The 17691-nt window shown below is 54.7% G+C and overlaps 2 protein-coding genes across 2 annotated transcripts in view; both read left to right on the top strand.

Annotated features, from left to right (window-relative positions):
• Nucleotides 1-355: 355 nt before the first annotated feature.
• On the top strand, nucleotides 356-5278 carry LOC119097555 (multidrug resistance-associated protein 5). The gene is made up of 9 exons (XM_037220588.1): nucleotides 356-409; nucleotides 715-806; nucleotides 1432-1616; nucleotides 1968-2130; nucleotides 2674-2858; nucleotides 3270-3316; nucleotides 3658-3850; nucleotides 4370-4534; nucleotides 5072-5278. Exons 2-9 carry the CDS (start codon nucleotides 719-721, stop codon nucleotides 5276-5278), a joined length of 1233 nt encoding a protein of 410 aa, XP_037076483.1. The 5' UTR covers nucleotides 356-409; nucleotides 715-718.
• Nucleotides 5279-11221: 5943 nt separating this feature from the next.
• Nucleotides 11222-17691, top strand: part of LOC119096973 (sodium-coupled monocarboxylate transporter 1) — a 29750-nt gene continuing 23280 nt past the window's right edge. Inside the window, exon 1 of the mRNA XM_037219975.1 lies at nucleotides 11222-11277. The gene's annotated coding sequence lies outside the window, so the exon portion shown is untranslated. The remainder of the gene's footprint in view (nucleotides 11278-17691) is intronic.

Below are 17691 nucleotides of genomic sequence, written 5' to 3'. Positions count from 1 at the left end.
TCCAGTGCGGATTCGGCCTTCTGCTGTCTACGGTGCGGATGTCGGCCTGTGTGCGTCTACGGTGCGATGTCGGCCTTCTGTGCTGTCTCCAGTGCGGATGTCGGCTTCTGTGCTGTCTCCAGTGCGGATGTCGGCCTTGTGTGCTGTCTACGGCGCGGATGTCGGCCTTGTGTGCTGTCTCCAGTGCGGATGTCAGCCTTCCGTACTACCCCCAGTAAGGGTGTCGGTGGCCATCCGCTGTCCTCAGTCTGAGTGCCGCTTACCGTCTGCCGTGCCCTCAGCGTGGGCGTTCGCGACCTGAAGCGACTCGAGAACGTGACCCGAGCGCCGACCTACAGCCACGTCATCACCACGTGCAGGGGCTGGGCACCATCCACGCCTTCGGCAAGGAGCGCGAGTTCACCAACAAGTGAGCCGGCGGATGATGAGAGTTGAATAGATATTGCCGTGTGAGAGATTGTCACGATCGAGACATTTTGGTCATCAAACCTTTCGGACATGGGCATGCAGTGCCGCTTGAGGTCTTGCGCGTCGTCGGGTGATCCTCGAGGTCCAGCTGTTTGTTTAGATAGTGTGTGATGGGCCTGTGCTGGGGCCGCTTTTGGTGAATCCATCGCAGCATGTTGCTGCGTTTGTTAGGGTCGACATGCATTTTCGACTAAATCTTGTGCTTGTGCTGACACGTGTGTTTGAAACAGACATGCGTGTCCTCAGGTTCATGGGACAGTTTGATGAAAACTCAGCCGCCTTTTTCCTGTTTAATTGTTCCATGAGATGGGTTGCCATCCGTCTGGATAGTCTTACAGGTGAGCTAAGCCAACTTGGGTACCTTCTTTGGTCCAGACTGAATGCGGGGAAACCTGTCGCCACTTCCAGACCCGCCCGTTTTTGTATTTTTACGGCGCAGTAGCTCCGTTTTCAAGCACATACGGTGTCTTGATTGCCTCGTATTTTCGTCTCTTATGGACGTCGTGTTTATTTTTTTTATGTTTTCAGCTCCGGATGTTGTCCTGCGCACCCATGCATAGCTATTCTTAGGCCTGTATTGATGCACTAGTTTCACCCAGCGTCACAGCTCAGATCCGTCACAGCTCACAGATCCGCCACGGCTCGCGGATGTGTCTCAGCTCAAGATCCGTCTCAGCTCAGATCCGTCACACACCCCGGTCCGTCACAGCTCACAGATCCGTCACATCTCACAGATCCGTCACATCTCACAGATCCATCAGAGCTCACACATCCGACACAGCTCGTAGATCCGCCACAGCTCGTAGATCCATCACAGTTCACAGATCCGTCACAGCTCACAGATCCGTCACAGCTCACAGACGTCACGATGCTCAGATCCGCATGTGTGCCGACGATACCGTGCACCCGTGCGAGCCTCTCGGGTGCCTCGTCTGACCCGCGCGTGACGCGCGTGTCGGGCAGTGACCATCACGGCCCTGACGGCGGTGTTCGTGCTGGCGACGCATGGCTCGGTGCCGGCGGCGTTCGCCGGCCTGGCGCTGGCGTACGCCGCGCAGCTGTCCGGCCTGTTCCAGTTCACCGTCCGGCTGAGCAGTGAGACCGAGGCGCGCTTCACCTCCGTGGAGAGGATCGACGCGTACACGGCGGTGAGTGCGGCGCGAGCGGCCGGGAGGGAGGGGACGCTCCGCACCCCTGGAGGGGATTGTTACCTCGCGGGATATTGTCTGACAGCGTAACAACTGGCAGTGGCCAGGCAAAGTTCGAGTGCGGACTGGTACGGGGAGCGTCGGTGGGCGTCTCGTGAGCCAGCTGCAGCTCCCCGCGACGGCGTCCGTGAGTCCGCCCGTGCGAGCTCGTCTCGCTGACGTCACGTCCGTCCCCGCTCGGCCGCGGTCTCCCTGGAGCTGGCAACAGAAGAGCGCGCTCATCGGCGCATTGGCCGCGATCCTGGCGGAGTTGGTCATATGACGGTGCGCCTGTCCGTGTCCTGGCCGCAGACGCTGGACCAGGAGCGGCCGGCCGTCACGGACACCCGGCCGGCGGCCGACTGGCCGCGCCAGGGCCGCGTCACCTTCAGCAACGTGCGCCTGCGCTACCGGCCCGAGCTGCCGCTGGTGCTCAAGGGCATCTCGTTCGACGTCAACGCCGAGGAGAAGATCGGTTAGTGCCGTCGCGCCTCGCCGGACCTCTCCGAGCGGGGATGGTCCGTGGGGGCCGAAGTGGGTGTGCGAGTCCTGTGCCCCCGCCCTCCGTCAGTCGTTGGCTCGTGGGGCAGTCCGCGCCGCGTGTGGTGCGAGTATGAGTCATCCCCTGCCTCACCTTCCCCTCTCTCCCGGCAGATGTGTGTGTGCCGCCGGAGGTATCGCGGCTGTCCCCTCACGTCATACTGTGTGCGAGTCCTGTGCCCCCGCCCTCCGTCAGTCGTTGGCTCGTGGGACAGTCCGCGCCGCGTGTGGTGCGAGTATAAGTCATCCCCTGCCTCACCTTCCCCTCTCTCCCGAGAGATGTGTGTGTGCCGCCGGAGGTATCGCGGCTGTCCCCTCATGTCATACTGCCCGCTCTGCTCAGGGCTCGTTCAGTGGCGGCGTGGTGCAGAGGGCGTGTCTGAGCCACGCCGGCCGCCCCGGTCCCAGCGTCGCTTACGGCCTGAGCGGCAGCACCCCAGTCGTGCCCCGGTCACGCCCCGCTCTGCCGCCCGCGCAGGTATCGTGGGCCGCACCGGCTCGGGCAAGTCCTCGATCGGCTGTGGCGCTCTTCCGGCTGGTGGAGCCCGAGTCGGGCCGGGTGCTGGTGGACGGCGTGGACGTGGCGGCCGTCGGTCTGGCCGACCTTCGGTCGCGGCTGTCCATCATCCCGCAGGACCCGGTCCTGTTCCTCGGCACGGTCAGGTGACGAACGGGGCACGCAGCCGCCGCGCAGCTAGTGCGCGCCTGCTGCTGTGGGGGCATCGTAACCCAGCTTGCTGTAACTGGCTGGTGAATGAGAGCAAGGCGCGGTTTAAGAGGTTAGGATTGCGGCTTTCAACGGGTCGAGGCCTTTCCAACACGATCACACTCGACCCCGAGCGGTAGCCTGTTCGGCTTGCGGTCCATTTTTAGATATTTAACCAGAAGCTCTTGAATGGATGGATTTATGGGATGAGGGCTCACGCTAAGCAGTGCATGTTTGAGCCCTGACCAGTAATATCCGATCGTGCAATTCCAAGTCAGCGGCAGAATTTGGTAGCGAATTTGAGACCGGTGTGGTGATGCTCAGCACTGTCCGTCCTGTCCTGCCCTATGATGTTACCTGACCTTTAGTGCGACCGCTACCAGCGGCTGCGGGCCATAGCTATCAAGGGAAAATGGCGAGCGCCTAATGCGACTCGAACCCACCCGACCGCGGGTGGACGGATCGGAAGGCAAGCGTGCTAACCAGCTGCGCTCTCGGGGCGGGCAGTCTAGCATGCGGTGGCCATGCCTGGCGCGCATGTCTCGGGGTATTTAGGTTCCGGCGCACATGCCTGCCACAGCCGGCCTGCGGCGCAGTGTCGCCTGTGACGGTCTTGACGAGGGGGAGGGGGCGCGTGTTACCGCTGCCCCAGCTGACTGCCGCCGCCGGCGGCGCAGTGTCGCTGTGACGGTCTTGACGTGGGGGAAGTGACGCGTGTTACCGCTGCCCCAGCTGACTGTTGCCGCGGCGGCGCAGGTACAATCTGGACCCGTTCGAAGATTACTCGGACGCCCAGGTGTGGCAGGCGCTGGAGCGGACCCACATGAAGCAGAAGGTGGCCGCCCTGGAGCACCAGCTGATGGCGCCCGTGCTGGAGAACGGAGAGAACTTCAGCGTCGGCGAGCGGCAGCTGATCTGCATGGCCCGCGCCCTTCTGAGGCACTCCAAGGTCAGTCAGGGGCGTACTCGACTCGCCGGGGTCGGTGACGTAGCCAGGGCTCGAGCCTGAGGGGCACATGGCGCGCAGAACTGGAAAACTTCATCAACCCGACCCCGCTTTCCTGGATTTGGGAAAGGTCCCGGATTCCGTCAAGCTTATTTTGAGAAAGAAGGCAGGTATTTTACCCAAGAGCAGGCAACAAGGCGTGCCTTTGAGTCTATTCCGGCAAATGGATCAATCGTACGTTAGCACCAAGGCATAAAACCAAGCCGCGGTATTCCCAGCCATGAAGTGTAAGCAAACGTAAGCAGGAAAAAGACGGGGCGGTGTGGGTCCATCGGGATCAATGCTCCGCGGTAAGCCCTAGCTCTTAAGCTTAGTAGATTGGGGATTGCCCGCGCTTCCATGGGTTTTCAGCTGGCTAACCGTGCCCCGCCCACGCGCCTGCCTACGGTGTGAATGTCGAGCCGGTCTGGTCACGTGGCGACCGCGCTGAGTGTCGTGCCGACCTCAGGCCGTTGGCCGCAGATTCTGCTGATGGACGAGGCTACGGCTTCGATCGACACGGAGACGGACGCGCTGATCCAGTGCACCATCCGCGAGGCGTTCCAGAGCTGCACGCTGCTCACCATCGCACACCGGCTCAACACGGTGCTGGCCTCCTCCCGGGTGCTGGTGCTGGATGCTGGACAGGTGCGTGCTGCGCCGGCGGCGCCGATCGTGCAGCTGTTGCGGTGTCCGTGTCGGGGATGTGTGCTGGCAGCGGCCTCTAGGACGCCGCCGAGGTTTGTGGAGATCGAGCGTGCTGGTGTGATGCAGTGGCCGGGGGAACGGACCATTCTTCGTTCTAGGAATTCAAACATGCGACTGAAACTCCATATGCTTCCTTATCTCTAAATGGACCGGACGGGAGGTGAGAAAGGACGGTATACCCCGTGTGCAACGGCCTGAGCTCAAGAAAAGTGTGAGGCATTTGGCAGACTATGACGCGGGCAAGTGCACGGTTATAGCGTGGTGTTACGTGCGCGTGTCCTACGCGCGTAGAAACGACCGTGGGAATGAACCATGACACAAATGTTGGATGTATTTCCTCAGGTCTGTCCCTACATGACACGCTGAGTTTGGAGGCGAGCGCCTGGTGTGACGCCTTCAGAGGAGTTGCATTTGACGTGCGGTGTACACCATTTCATGCGTTGGAAACCTGGCTTGTCTGAAATGAATCGTCTCCAGGTGGTGGAATTCGACAAACCGTCCGTGCTGCTCGCCAAGCCCAATTCGATCTTCGCTGGTATGGTGGCGGCGGCCAACGCAGCAACCAACGCCGCCGGGGAACGCCACGGCAACGACGAGTCTGTCGCTCCGCCAACAGATGGCGCGCCCGTCGGCCACGAGTCTGCGGAGCCACCGCCAGACGACCCCACCGTCGGTGGTGACTGATTCGAACGCACAGATAGCGGGCGTAGGAAATGAACGAGCAAAGAACCACCTAGCATGGGTGGCGCGTTTGTCGTGGATGTGTGGCGTACTGCGGGCGGGGACAGTTAATGTGGCATGTCTGTGTGGCAGGTTTTTGTTTGTTGGGCTCAACATTCATTCACTTTGCTTGGATGCTGTTGTTCAGTGGTGATGTGGTGCAGTAGATCTCAGACAAATCGTATTCATCTTAATATGCCAACACGGTACCATAATTTTATCACAGGGAGTCGATTTTGTGTTTGCCACGTTGATTTGGGATTCTTAGCTGATAGTGGTGCAATAGTTATTTGTTGTATTTTACAAAATCATTCGTGCAATCAGACTAGATTAAATTTATGCGAAATGTTATATGTAGAACGAAGGGCACAGTGTGGATTATGCAACAACGATGTCTGTTCTTCATTTTGCTTTCTGCGTCAATTGTCCGGTGCACCTGCTGCGCATATCTAGTTACAGTTGTGTAACTAGATGCACACGCACACACACATGCACGCACGCACGCACGCACGCACGCACGCACGCACGCACGCACGCACGCGCGCGCGCACACACACACACACACAACACACACACACACACACACACACACACACACACACACACACACACACACACACACACACACACACACACACACACACACACACACACACACACACACACACACACACACACACACACACACACACACACACACACACACACGCACACACACACACACACACACACGCATGCGCACACGCAAACGCACACGCACACGCATATATATGCACACACGCACACACACACACGCCGCACACATCGTGCGCTACCGTGAAAATGCTCTGCGATGTGACTAGCTACGAAATCGCTTTCGATTTGTGTTTTGCTTGATAGCCCCCGCCGCAGCATACCGTGTGCATTGGTATGCGTTGTCACTTCGCAAGTTGACATGCTTTGCTGTCAGGACCATTCCAAGATGGCAGCTCCACACCGAGTAGCGTTGTCATCCTCGCGACATTACGGCATCTTGTCTGCCGAGAGCGTCTTTGCTGGCCTCTGTAGGACTCCGGATGCGCGTTGGTGGGCGGAAGGGATCCCACACAAGTGCTTCTACTGAACAGACAGCTGTTGCGGCTGTGTGTCAGCTGTTGAACCGGAGTGCGTCTGGCGCACAAGTCTGTCTGCGTCTCCGTACGTGTATGTGTGTGCCGTGTGTGATACGGCACGGTCACGTGTCTTATGGTGTGGCTTAGTCGATCCTCGGTGGTCCCGTTCATGTGCTGTTCTGTTATCTGAGAAATACTATTTGACCGTTTTGAGGGGCGTTTTGCACCCGTCGCGGAGTCGCCGCCGGCGCCGCGCGCGGTCAGCAAGCCTTGGTGAGACAGCTGACTGGAGTTGTGACCCTGCCGACCCGGGTTGTCAAAACTGACACCCGGCGTGAACTCCGAAACAGATGCCACGTGCACCGTGGCTGTTGATCGATTTGCTGTAAGAGGCCGTGACCGACGCTTACGGCACCACGGAAACGGGGCTAAATCAGGGATGGCAGAAGATTCATATGGGACACGGGCTTGAAAGTACTTTTCCAGGCTCATGGCACGAGAAGTGAAGTATAGTACCCTGCTTTCTGAGCTTATTCCCAGGAACTTGACAGTCGTACAGCGTGCTCTTAAAGCGTGCAAAATACGAGTGATGGCCGTCGTCTTTTTCAGGTTTGAGCATCCTGATTACACCATATCTCAGATTATGTCTCAGACTGTGCGCCCACCAGACCCTGGGGAATTAAATAACCTTAGATCATTTGAAACGAAATGTGGCTTCCTGACTGTGTCCCTGGATTAGAACTCACGCATCACGGTCGTTAAAGAAGGGTGTAAAGCGAAATAATGTTCAAAAAATATTGTCATTCGCATATGTGCGTCAACGGGCAGGATATGGCATGAGCGCAAGCGCGTAACGGCATGACCTGTGACGACATTTGAGCATGGATGACGCCGGGGTGGAAAATACAGACGTGGCCACGGCGAAAAACAGCATGAGAGAAAGAGAGAGAGATCAGCTGACTACTAACTGACTTGAGAGCAGAGAGAGCTGAATTTGTGACCCTATCTCAGCTTCAGACAAAGCGTTGGGTTTCAAGGGTAAAGCGAACGTAGGGCGTCGCCGCACCGCGGCGTGGAAAAAAAGCTGATGGCGATGCTTGCCAGGTCGTCCGCAGGCGGTTTTGATTAGCTTGGCTTGGCCTGCGACACACGCGCCTCGAAGGTAATGGATCAACAGAGCTGGCCAGGGTGAATCTCACCATAAAGTGCGTAGAACAGACCTGCGCTCAGTTCCAGATGTTGTTGGAACCAGCTCTAAAGCAACTACGCTTTTGAGTCCAGGCGGAATCGATGCCGCTCTGAAAACCGGTCGTGAGCCAGAGCCGGAGTTGAGCTAGCCAAAGCCTGTGTGAATCTACACCAGTAAAAATGCATGTAGCAACATAAATCAGAAGTCCACAAGCTTATATGTGCAACACAAGCGTTTTATGTTGGAAGATTATTTTACTTGTTGCGTTGATCGGGAACGCAGTCGGAGCAAATTCCAAGCATTCGAGTCCTGGTCCAAAGTGATTCCAATTGATGCCCGCAAACGCGCACAACCTGCGCGCAAGCTCATGCACAAGTCGGAGGAATTTGCGAGCTCTCCAATGTTTCTAAACGCCTACCTGGCTATGCGCGTGCCGTGTAGAAATGGTGTGCTGTGCGCCTCTCGATTGTTCTGAAAACGGAACGATCTGGCAATTCGTACTGAGCAAATATGAGGCTGTGATAAAGGTACGAATGCACGACTCTAAAATGTATATGTACTTTAGAATGATGATGATGTCTGATGAGTCATAAGCGCCCATCATTCTCGATGGCTGTGGTTGTGGCTGTTGGTTGGCCGCGTATCTTTACGTCTTTATGCCTCTATGTTTATGCATTGGGAAACATGCACGGTAAATACTTGGCCGGCACGTGCGGTAAGGCAAAGTTGCCCACACAACCTTTTGGAAAGAAAATGCAACATTTTGAAATGCAAATTCCCATGCCGAGTGGGAAATATGTAAGCAAATTGTAACGCAAAAATATCATTTATGGAGGAAATTCACATTTGGAGTTGGCAGAATGCTTTTCAATTAGATATGTAAATGTTGGGTTGTTGAGGCCATTAAATCGACCCAAAGTGAAAAATATAATTTGTATCTGAAGATTTTAGTCCATGTGCTTACGCGCGACTAGGATCACGCACGACACTGCAACTGAGCGGCGGTTGGCAACCAGTGTATCAGCCGATCGCGTACCGCAGGGATCACGTTCTTACATTTACACAACCAGTGAGTCAGCCGATCGCGTACCGCAGGGATCGCGTTGTTACATTTACACAACCAGTGAATCAGCCGATCGCGTACCGCGGGGACCACGTTGTTACATTTACACAACCAGTGAATCAGCCGATCGCGTACGGCGGGGACTATGTTGTTACATTACACATCCAGTGAGTCGGCCGATCGCGTACCGCAGGGACCACGTTACATTTGCACAAGCCGATAAGATGTTTACTCAAAATAAAACCACACGCGCGTACACACAGGCGTGTCATTTTCTTTCACTTTGCGTGGCTCCGTAAATTTTGTCTTGCAATCTTTTAAATGCTTAAGTCCGATTTGTGGGCTAATTTCGCCAAGTGGGGTTAATTATTCGCAGAGCAGCACAAAACTTGTGGGCAGTCGCGAGGTCTCGCTGAGACCAATCCTCGCGTATTTTTTCGCGACGCTGTATCATTCTCAGACTGGAAAAAAGCAGGAGGCTAAGTCGAGCCTCCCGTTCCCCTCTGTCAGTTAGCGTTATGGAAAAAAACGGCGAATCCGGGCAAGGGTTAAATGGATCGTACGGGCTTCCTTCCTGAAATAAGTTGCTAGTCTTATGCATTCATTTCAGATGCAAACAACTCAGGGCACTTTTGAAGCCGCAAGGTGCTTATGTAAGCCGTGAAGCCAATTTGGGACAGCACCTTTTCGTGTTGGTATGTAAGAGATCAAAAGCGTTGCGTCAGCGTGATTGTGCAGAAAATGCGCCATAGCATCCTGGCTAATTTTGGAACGTGTTGGCATGCAAAGGATGAAGCAATTCCCTCAAAAATGGTGCAATCACTGGACTTCTTATTCCTTGATCCATGTGTTCCTAGAATTACTTAAAGGGGAATATTCCACGTTTGAAGATATCGAGGCAAGCCTCAGATATGATGAAATACAGTCATTTGTTACTCATGGTATACTCTCAAGTGTCAAAGATTGCTCTGAACACCCCACTTTCATAATTCATTAAATATACTACTCGTTACGTCATCGTTTGATCGCGCCATGAAACGTTGTATGACGTCAGAGCGACGTCGACTAAGTAAACTCCCGAGCGGTATGGTGCTAAGCGGTGCGGTGTTTTCAGAACTGAAATGTCGTTAAGTGTGCTTGTTCTGGCTCCGTTACTTGGTATTCTTGCTCATCGATCCGTGATTTTAGTGTTGACTTGCGTTCACTTGCTCGGTTATGGCGCTACTTTTAAGTTGTTCGGTTGCAAGTCTTGCTTTCGTAATAACTAGTACCTTTGTCCAACTTCCCGTATTATGAAGCACAAAACGCGATTCGTGTTTGAAACTTTCACTGAATTTTGCTATAGGTTGACAGCCAACTGAAGTCCGTTCGTTCCAGAAGTCGTGCCCACGCACGCCAGACACGAATAACTCGGCGATCACATTTGTCTTGGCCTTGAACGCCGCCTGACCAGTTGGATAGCAGTAATTAAGTGATGTCCCTAAGGTCCCTGGGTGACCCTGAAATAATCTGCACGAAATAGTTTACACAACTTTGCCGAAGTTTGGCCTAGAAACCAGAAGGCTTAATATTTTGAGAAAGACAGGGCTGTGAACTGCGCCGAATCATCTTCAAAGTGTTATCTCAGTTCAAAACCTCATGCAAATGTTGAAACTCCCTTTAATTTTCTTGGAAATTCTCGTGCAAAATCCCATCTTGTGAAGGTCCCAGTATTCTTCCATTTGAAAGACAGCATAGCTCTGTTCGTATTATCGGACGGGCGGCGCTTGGATGGAAAGACCGAACACACCACCTCCGGACGTCATGCTGCGTGCTCTGCATTAATCAGGATTAATTGGAAGCTAAAGGAAGACTGACGTCTGACTTTGGGCTACCAGAAACATGACGCCTCAGACGTGAGGAACAAGCCAGAATAAACAAACACTCGGCAGCGGTGCTTCATCTTCCACGCGTTTTGAGCTGAACGTTTCAACAGGGCCGTGGAAACAAACTCGGCGACAGGAGTTTCCCACCGAGTTCTCCAGCCATCATTCAAAGACAAACTCATGGCGTTGGTGATATGATTTCAGTGAATCGGGATGCTTTTTTTTCGCGTACAAGCTTGTGACTTAGAAGGGACCGAGCAGTCCGAGCCAGGGACAGATTAGGAGAGTTTCCACTGAGGGCTTATACTTAACCATGTTAAAGTTGTTCACCTCACCGCCCTCGACGAAGTCACTCAAAACATGTAACCATTTCACCCCAGCTGCCGGTTCGTGATTATACAAGCCGCACTAGATGCGTTCTTGGTTGCCACCCAGTGATGACGACAGTGCATGCGCCTCACGTGTGTGCACATGCCGTGCACTGCCGATATCGGCGGAGGCCCGCACGCGCCGGCCCGTGCGCGGCGGCGCGGCGGCCGCGCTCGGCACCTGGCGGGCCGGCGCGCCCTGGCGGGGCAGCCCCGGCCCGGGCTGCGCCGCTGACACTGTTTCGGCGAAGGTCGAGCGTGGCCGCAGGCACGGGTGCGCTGGGGCCGGGCCTGCTGGCCGCAGTCGGCCGCCGCGCGCCAGCCGCACTTTCACGGCGTGCGCTCCGCCGCCGCGTGTCAGCCGCCGGTGCCCGCTCCGCTGCTCAGGTCAGTCCGGCTACGGCCCGCTCGATTTGAGCAGAGGCTGGCCACAGAGGGCACGGTCGTCTGCTGAGTATGCCTCCAGTGATTTCCAGGGGTTGCGGATGGTTCCCAGCAGCTTGCGTTGTGTTTATGTGCATATCCGGGGTGGTTGTTTCACCAATGCGCAAACGTATCCTGCTCGAAGCAATAAAATGTTTGATTAGGCTGAAACATTATAATGATGGAGACGAAACGTTGCGAAATAGTACGTGTCGGGTTTTAATCAGAGCCACATTTCCTGCAGTAAATGTGCCGCAGCCGGGAAAGCCTTGCCAGCACAGCCGGCTAAGGAGGGGGGAGGGGGGAGAGGGCGGGGGCATCAGCGCAAAAATCCTGCATCAGCCGATCGCAGTGTGCTAGTAGTAGGTGGCATATAACATTCCACAAGCAGGTAGGCATTCATTATCACAGTGCGTGATCCCGAAATATACCTATATTTGGTTGGAGGCATAGAGCTATTACGCTTAAAGAATCGCTGACTGCAGATGACCCATTTGATATCGCTGAAACGTTAAAATGTCATTAACCCCCGTTGGTCATTATTCGTTAGAGGAGTGTGGCCTGAGTTGTATCACTGTCCAAGTAGCATCAGTGGGATTTATTCCAAATATATGCGACGGATGACAGCATTGAATCACTCAGCTGACGCACAGCAGCTCCCTCCACCTTTCAGTGTACTTCCGACTGCATCCGTGCACGCGTCTTGGGGTGGGTGAGACAAAGGTGTGTTTGCGTGCCGTTTAAAAGTGTAACGATCGGTGTAAATTCGTGTTTAAGGGCTTACAGCATAATGCGACTGATATGATTGTTATACTGGGTGGCGGGGAAGTACGTGCGCCGTATATGGTGCAAAGCATTTTCCATTTGTTCATCAAGGACTTTGGGGTGGCGCGAACTTTCTTCCAAGATCTTGTGTGCTACTGCTGCATCAGCTTTGCATGGGTCATGTTATATCGTTGATGCAGTGCATCGACAATATGTCATTGACTGACAAAATCGCCGTGACTTATCGCCATTTAGACGAATCAATATGTGCATTACCTGCGTAGATCCATAATATCTACCTGAGCACCCAAAACTGAGGGAGTGGTTAGAATTGAAACACTGACTAAAAGGGGCAGACGTGTTATTTCGCCACCACGACGAATTACGAAATAGCACAGACGAGCGCGTTCGGCCTGCGTGTCGAGGCGCATTCAGCTCGCTGGGGATCCGACGTACTCAATAAAAAACACATAACCACGGCTCCCCCCCCCCCCACCCCCACCCCCACCCCCCACCACAAACACACCAGGTGAAGCAATTGGCCCCAGAGTAGCGCAGATTGTGTAATTTGGAAGCGGTTCGTTCAGAAAGCATTTAACCAAAAACGAAGACGTGCTCTCCAAAAATCTAGCGTTGTAACTGAAGCTAAAAATTTTAGCTTCTACAGCTATCAGAATTGTAGTCCAATCCTCAGAAGTTATGGCAGGGAGGGCACAGAGTGAAAACTGACACCGCTCTTCCCACGCTCCCTTCATCGCCACGTGAAGCGTGTTAGTGGCTGACCTCATGGTTTTTTAGTATTGCTATATATTACGTAAGAGTTCAGTCCAGACCATGCCCCTGTTTCATTTTGTTTCGAAATTTGTGACGTCATAACCCGCTCCAAGATATACCGGTTGGCGTGAGGCTGCTGCCCAGCGCGGCCTCCCACTGTGCACTGGTGTCCACAGTCCCAGGTCCAGTGAATCTCGAGTACGGTCCCCACCAGCCTGGCCACGGCATGCGGTCCTCCATCTCGACACCGACGGTAGGAACTTGCTTTTTTCGTTCATTTCTTTTTCTTCGCTGGAACATTCTATCACTGTGTGACTAAAATGCGGTAAGCATGTTTGCCAAAAGATCGTTTGCACATGACATGCGCCACCTCCCAGGGATACAATATGTGCATGTAAAAATGCCGAGCAAATGAAAACTAGGCCGGACGAGTAGCATATATCTGCCAAAGCATATCTGGCATCAGCAGATATCTACCAAAGCATCTCTGGCATCAGCAGATACCTACCATAACATCTCTGGCATCAGCAGACACCTACCAAAGCATCTCTGGCATCAGCAGATATCGACACAAATGCATCGCGCATTCAAATGATCTATTGTGTAACACACCGCGAACCATTATCGCACACGATGTTCATAAATGCGACACCCATGCACGATGCTATGGGACGAACTGGTCTTGTAAGTACGAGCTAGGGTGGAGGCCATCCGGCGTATAGGCATCAGACGGCATGAAGACAAGGTGTAAGACACGATGCGGCAGCCCTCTGACCTATTTGGTGAAGACAGGGGTGCTCTCCCGCCTTTCTGACGCATCCAGCTAAAGTTTCACATCACTACAACTGATTGGCGTAATATCCGACAGCTGGCGCCTCTGCTGAGCTCAGTGCAGCTTCAGCACCCGTAGAGTCAGCCAGAGACGCTGTTCACTGCGCGCCTGTCCGCTCTTTAGCCCAGCTCTTCCCGTTACCATATACGCCTCGCCCGCGCCAGGCCTTGTAGCGCGCATCCCGACAAAACGTCGGTTTGTCCTCCACACGCGACAGCTCCGTAGGGCTCCCTCGAGGAAGGTCGAGCGGGCGGGCCTGGTGTCTGAAGGTCGTGTGCCCATCCCCGACGTCTGGTCGGGCTCAGCGTGCCCTGCTCTCATGGGGGGGGGGGGAGACTGCGCCGCAGTCCCGGGCACGGCGCTGGCCTGGTCTCGTGAGGGGGGAGAGACTGCGCCGCAGTCCCGGGCACGGCTCTGGCCTGCTCTCATGGGGGGGGGGACTGCACCACAGTCCCGGGCACGGCGCTGGCCTGGTCTCGTGAGGGGGGAGGAGACTGCACCACAGTCCCGGGCACGGCGCTGGCCTGGTCTCGTGAGGGGGAGAGACTGCGCCGCAGTCCCGGGCACGGCTCTGGCCTGCTCTCATGGGGGGGGGGGACTGCACCACAGTCCCGGGCACGGCTCTGGCCTGCTCTCATGGGCGGGGGGGGGGACTGCACCGCAGTCTCGGGCACGGCTCTGGCCTGCTCTCATGGGCGGGGGGGGGGACTGCACCGCAGTCTCGGGCACGGCGCTGGCCTGCTCCCATGGGGGAGACTGCGCTGTGGTCCCGGGCTCACCAGACCGCCGTATGGCGGCTCGCCGGACTGCCGTATGGCGACCCGCCAGATCAGCGACACCGCCGTTCCGGGCGGCCTCGTCCCGCCACGTCCAGCGCCCAATGTCGCTCGGTGGGGATCGGGCTGGTTACAAGGCTGCTGGGGTGGGGCCGAATGCGGACGACAGGGACGTGCGCGTGCCAGTCAGGCGGCACGTCCGCTGTTGTCTATGAGAGGGCCACGCACAGCGGATTAGGTTCAGACTACGGGCGTGCGCATTAGCTGTGTAAAGCATCGGTGGGCGGGCGCTGTTGTGGGCCGCGGGCTGCGATTGTAATCTGGGGCTATGTGGTTGTGGTTGGTCTCAGTCATGACGTTAATAAACAGGTTTGGACCCTCTCTCTCTCTCTCTCTCTCTCTTTCTGCTCCTCTCTCCTCTCTCTCTCTCTCTCTTCTCCTCTCTCTCTCTCTCTCTCTCTCTCTCTCTCTCTCTCTCTCTCTCTCTCTCTCTCTCTCTCTCTCTCTCTCTCTATCTCTCTCTCTCTTCTCTCTCTCTCTCTCTCTCTCTCTCTCTCTCTCTCTCTCTCTCTCCTCTCTCTCTCTCTCTCTCTCTCTCTCTCTCTCTCTCCTCTCTCTCTCTCTCTCTCTTCTCTCTCTCTCTCTCTCTCTCTCTCTCTCTCTCTTCTACTCTCTCTCTCTCTCTCTCTCTTCTCTCTCTCTCTTCTCTCTCTCTCTCTTCTTCTCTCTCTCTCTCTCTCTACTCTCTCTCCTCTCTCTCTCTCTCTCTCTCTCTCTCTCTCTCTCTCTCTCCTCTCTCTCTCTCTCTCCTCTCTCTCTCTCTCTCTCTCTCTCTCTCTCTCTCTCTCCTCTCTCTCTCTCTCTCTCTCTCTCTCTCTCTCTCTCTTCTATCTCTCTCTCTCTCTCCTCTCTCTCTCTCTCTCTCTCTCTCTCTCTCTCTCTCTCTCTCTCTCTCTCTCTCTCTCTCTCTCCTCTCTCTCTCTCTCTCTCTCTCTCTCTCTCTCTCTCTCTCTCTCGCACGCGCGCGCGCGCGCGCGCTCTTGCGCTCTCTCCCCACCGTCGGGTCAGGACGGCGGCGAATCCGGACAAAAAACCGCCGCTTTCGCGCCGCAACACACCCGCATCACTCGGTTTCGGGCAGCGCCGGTCCCCTCGCATGTGTCTGGTCGCCACGCCCACCGCCAGCTGACCACTCCGCCAGCTGACCACTCTACCCCGTGCGCCCCGACTCAGCGATCCGCGGACACTTGTGCGCATACACCGACAGAGGGTGATTTCGTGTTTGTTTAGGTTATTGTCATGCTTGGGTTGTGAAGGCCGAGAGCTCGCAACATTTTTTTCTTTGAATCTTAGAGCAGATGTATTCGACCTCGGATCAGAATTCGGATTCGATGCTCAAATAGATTTCAACAGCATGATAAAGATGTCTCTGTGAGCCGCTCTTCTCTCAGGACAGCGCTGCATCAGCGTTACGTCTGTCAGGAAGACCGACGTCTGAGTTTCAAAATCAGCCGCGGGGTGGACTCGCGAGCAAAAGAAAGGCTCTGCAACACACAATGCATTCATGGTGATCGACGGTGAAGGCATTGCTATCAATTTGAACGATAAAAGGTCAATTACCAAGCTGGCGGCGAGAACGGCTTAAAACAGATGGACGATGATGAAGAACAAGATGAGTAGCAGGCGCGTGTAAAGAATACCGGCCACCTGGGGTAACAACGAGACAGGGCAAACCATTTTTGAAGCCCACGTGTAGATCGCGAAGCACCGTGGCTGATTCTAAATTGCATTGCCCAGCGCCTGAACACGTGCGGCAGTGGGGTGCACCGGCTAACACATACACTGCATGAGCTGCGCCATCCACAGGCACACGCGAACACCCGAGGTCGCGCTGTGGTCACTGCGAAGACGCTTACGCCGTCGCAGTGACCACAAGTGTTAATTCCACGAAGACTTATTTTATCAACACATACTGTCAGTTTTGCTTTCGGTAGTGATATCTGAGTAACAACATGACTGTTAGCTTGTGTATGAATAAGACAAGATTATACATTAATTCTAAGTATTGTACGATTAATTCTAAGGCGTTATTTTTTAAGGTACTACAGTCAACTTACCTACTTCAGCGGATGCGAATGGGCTGATGCAGTGCCAAAGCCCAAAGGCTCTGAACTTTGCATAATTTATATTCGCCTCTCATGCCGCCGCATACGGCCCATTAGGTCAGCTCAGATTCAGCCACGTGCGGCCATTGTGAATCCGTGCGCTGAAGGCGGCCGGAATCTGTTACAGCCGCGAAGTGTACATTTGGGGAGCTGAGACGGCCGATTTCAAGCATGACATTGCTCTGAGGAGCTGTCTTTTCAAACGACAGCCACTCGTTTTGTCGCAAACGGCATCTGAAAACCACTGTAATAGTGACACTTGTTTATCCTCAGGTCTAATACTTGATAATTGGGATCTTCTTTGCTGCTATTTGTCTGAAACACAATCTGCTAAAACGCCATGTGCCGTTTCAAAATAGCGTGTGCTTGCTGCCAAGAGACCTTTTGGATCTCAGCTACTCCTGCCGTCGACTCAATGCCGTAAGGTTTTACTTGAACAGATGCCACCCATGCATTCGGGTCTGCCAAGACGTCGAATTAAAATCGGTCTTTCTACCAGCCGGAGAGCAATATTTCAGCGAATCCTGTCATGGATGGTTCATTACGAGCGACTTAAGCCTGTCGGAGTCTTGACGTCATCATAACTGCAAGACGCTTGCAAAGTGCAAGTTGCAAGTCAGCGGTATATTTAGCTTTCCTCGTAGCTTACCGAGTAAAGCCCCAACTGCCACAGCCGCCTTTCTCAACCGGTACCGTGTTGGAGACTGTGTGCGGTCTCGCACATCGCTACCCTAGACTGCAGGGCGTCTTCCATGGAGCTCCTGTGCAGGGCCACATTCTCCAGCCGCAAGTGTGTGGGATGGGCTGGAACGGCCTCGTTGCGGCCGAGGCAGGACGAGTTCGGTTTCCAACATGGCGGTGTTTTTTTAGTCACGACGAAGGCTGTATTGCACCCTGTGTTGGAGGTGGGGAAATGCATAGGCATTCCAGGGAGGGAAATGATTTGTAGCTATCTGGTGTGCTGTCTTATAAGCACGCTGGGATGTCTAGGTTTTGCTATTGCTTCCTGCTCATAATTCGATAATCGCTCGGCAACGTACGCCAGTGTTGGGACCGGGAGGAGATA

The sequence above is a fragment of the Pollicipes pollicipes genome, unplaced genomic scaffold (genome assembly GCF_011947565.3).
Source record: "Pollicipes pollicipes isolate AB1234 unplaced genomic scaffold, Ppol_2.1 Scaffold_4295;HRSCAF=5057_pilon_pilon_pilon, whole genome shotgun sequence".
NCBI classification, from domain to species: Eukaryota; Metazoa; Arthropoda; class Thecostraca; order Pollicipedomorpha; family Pollicipedidae; genus Pollicipes; species Pollicipes pollicipes.
This window is presented reverse-complemented; position numbering and strand designations above follow the sequence as displayed.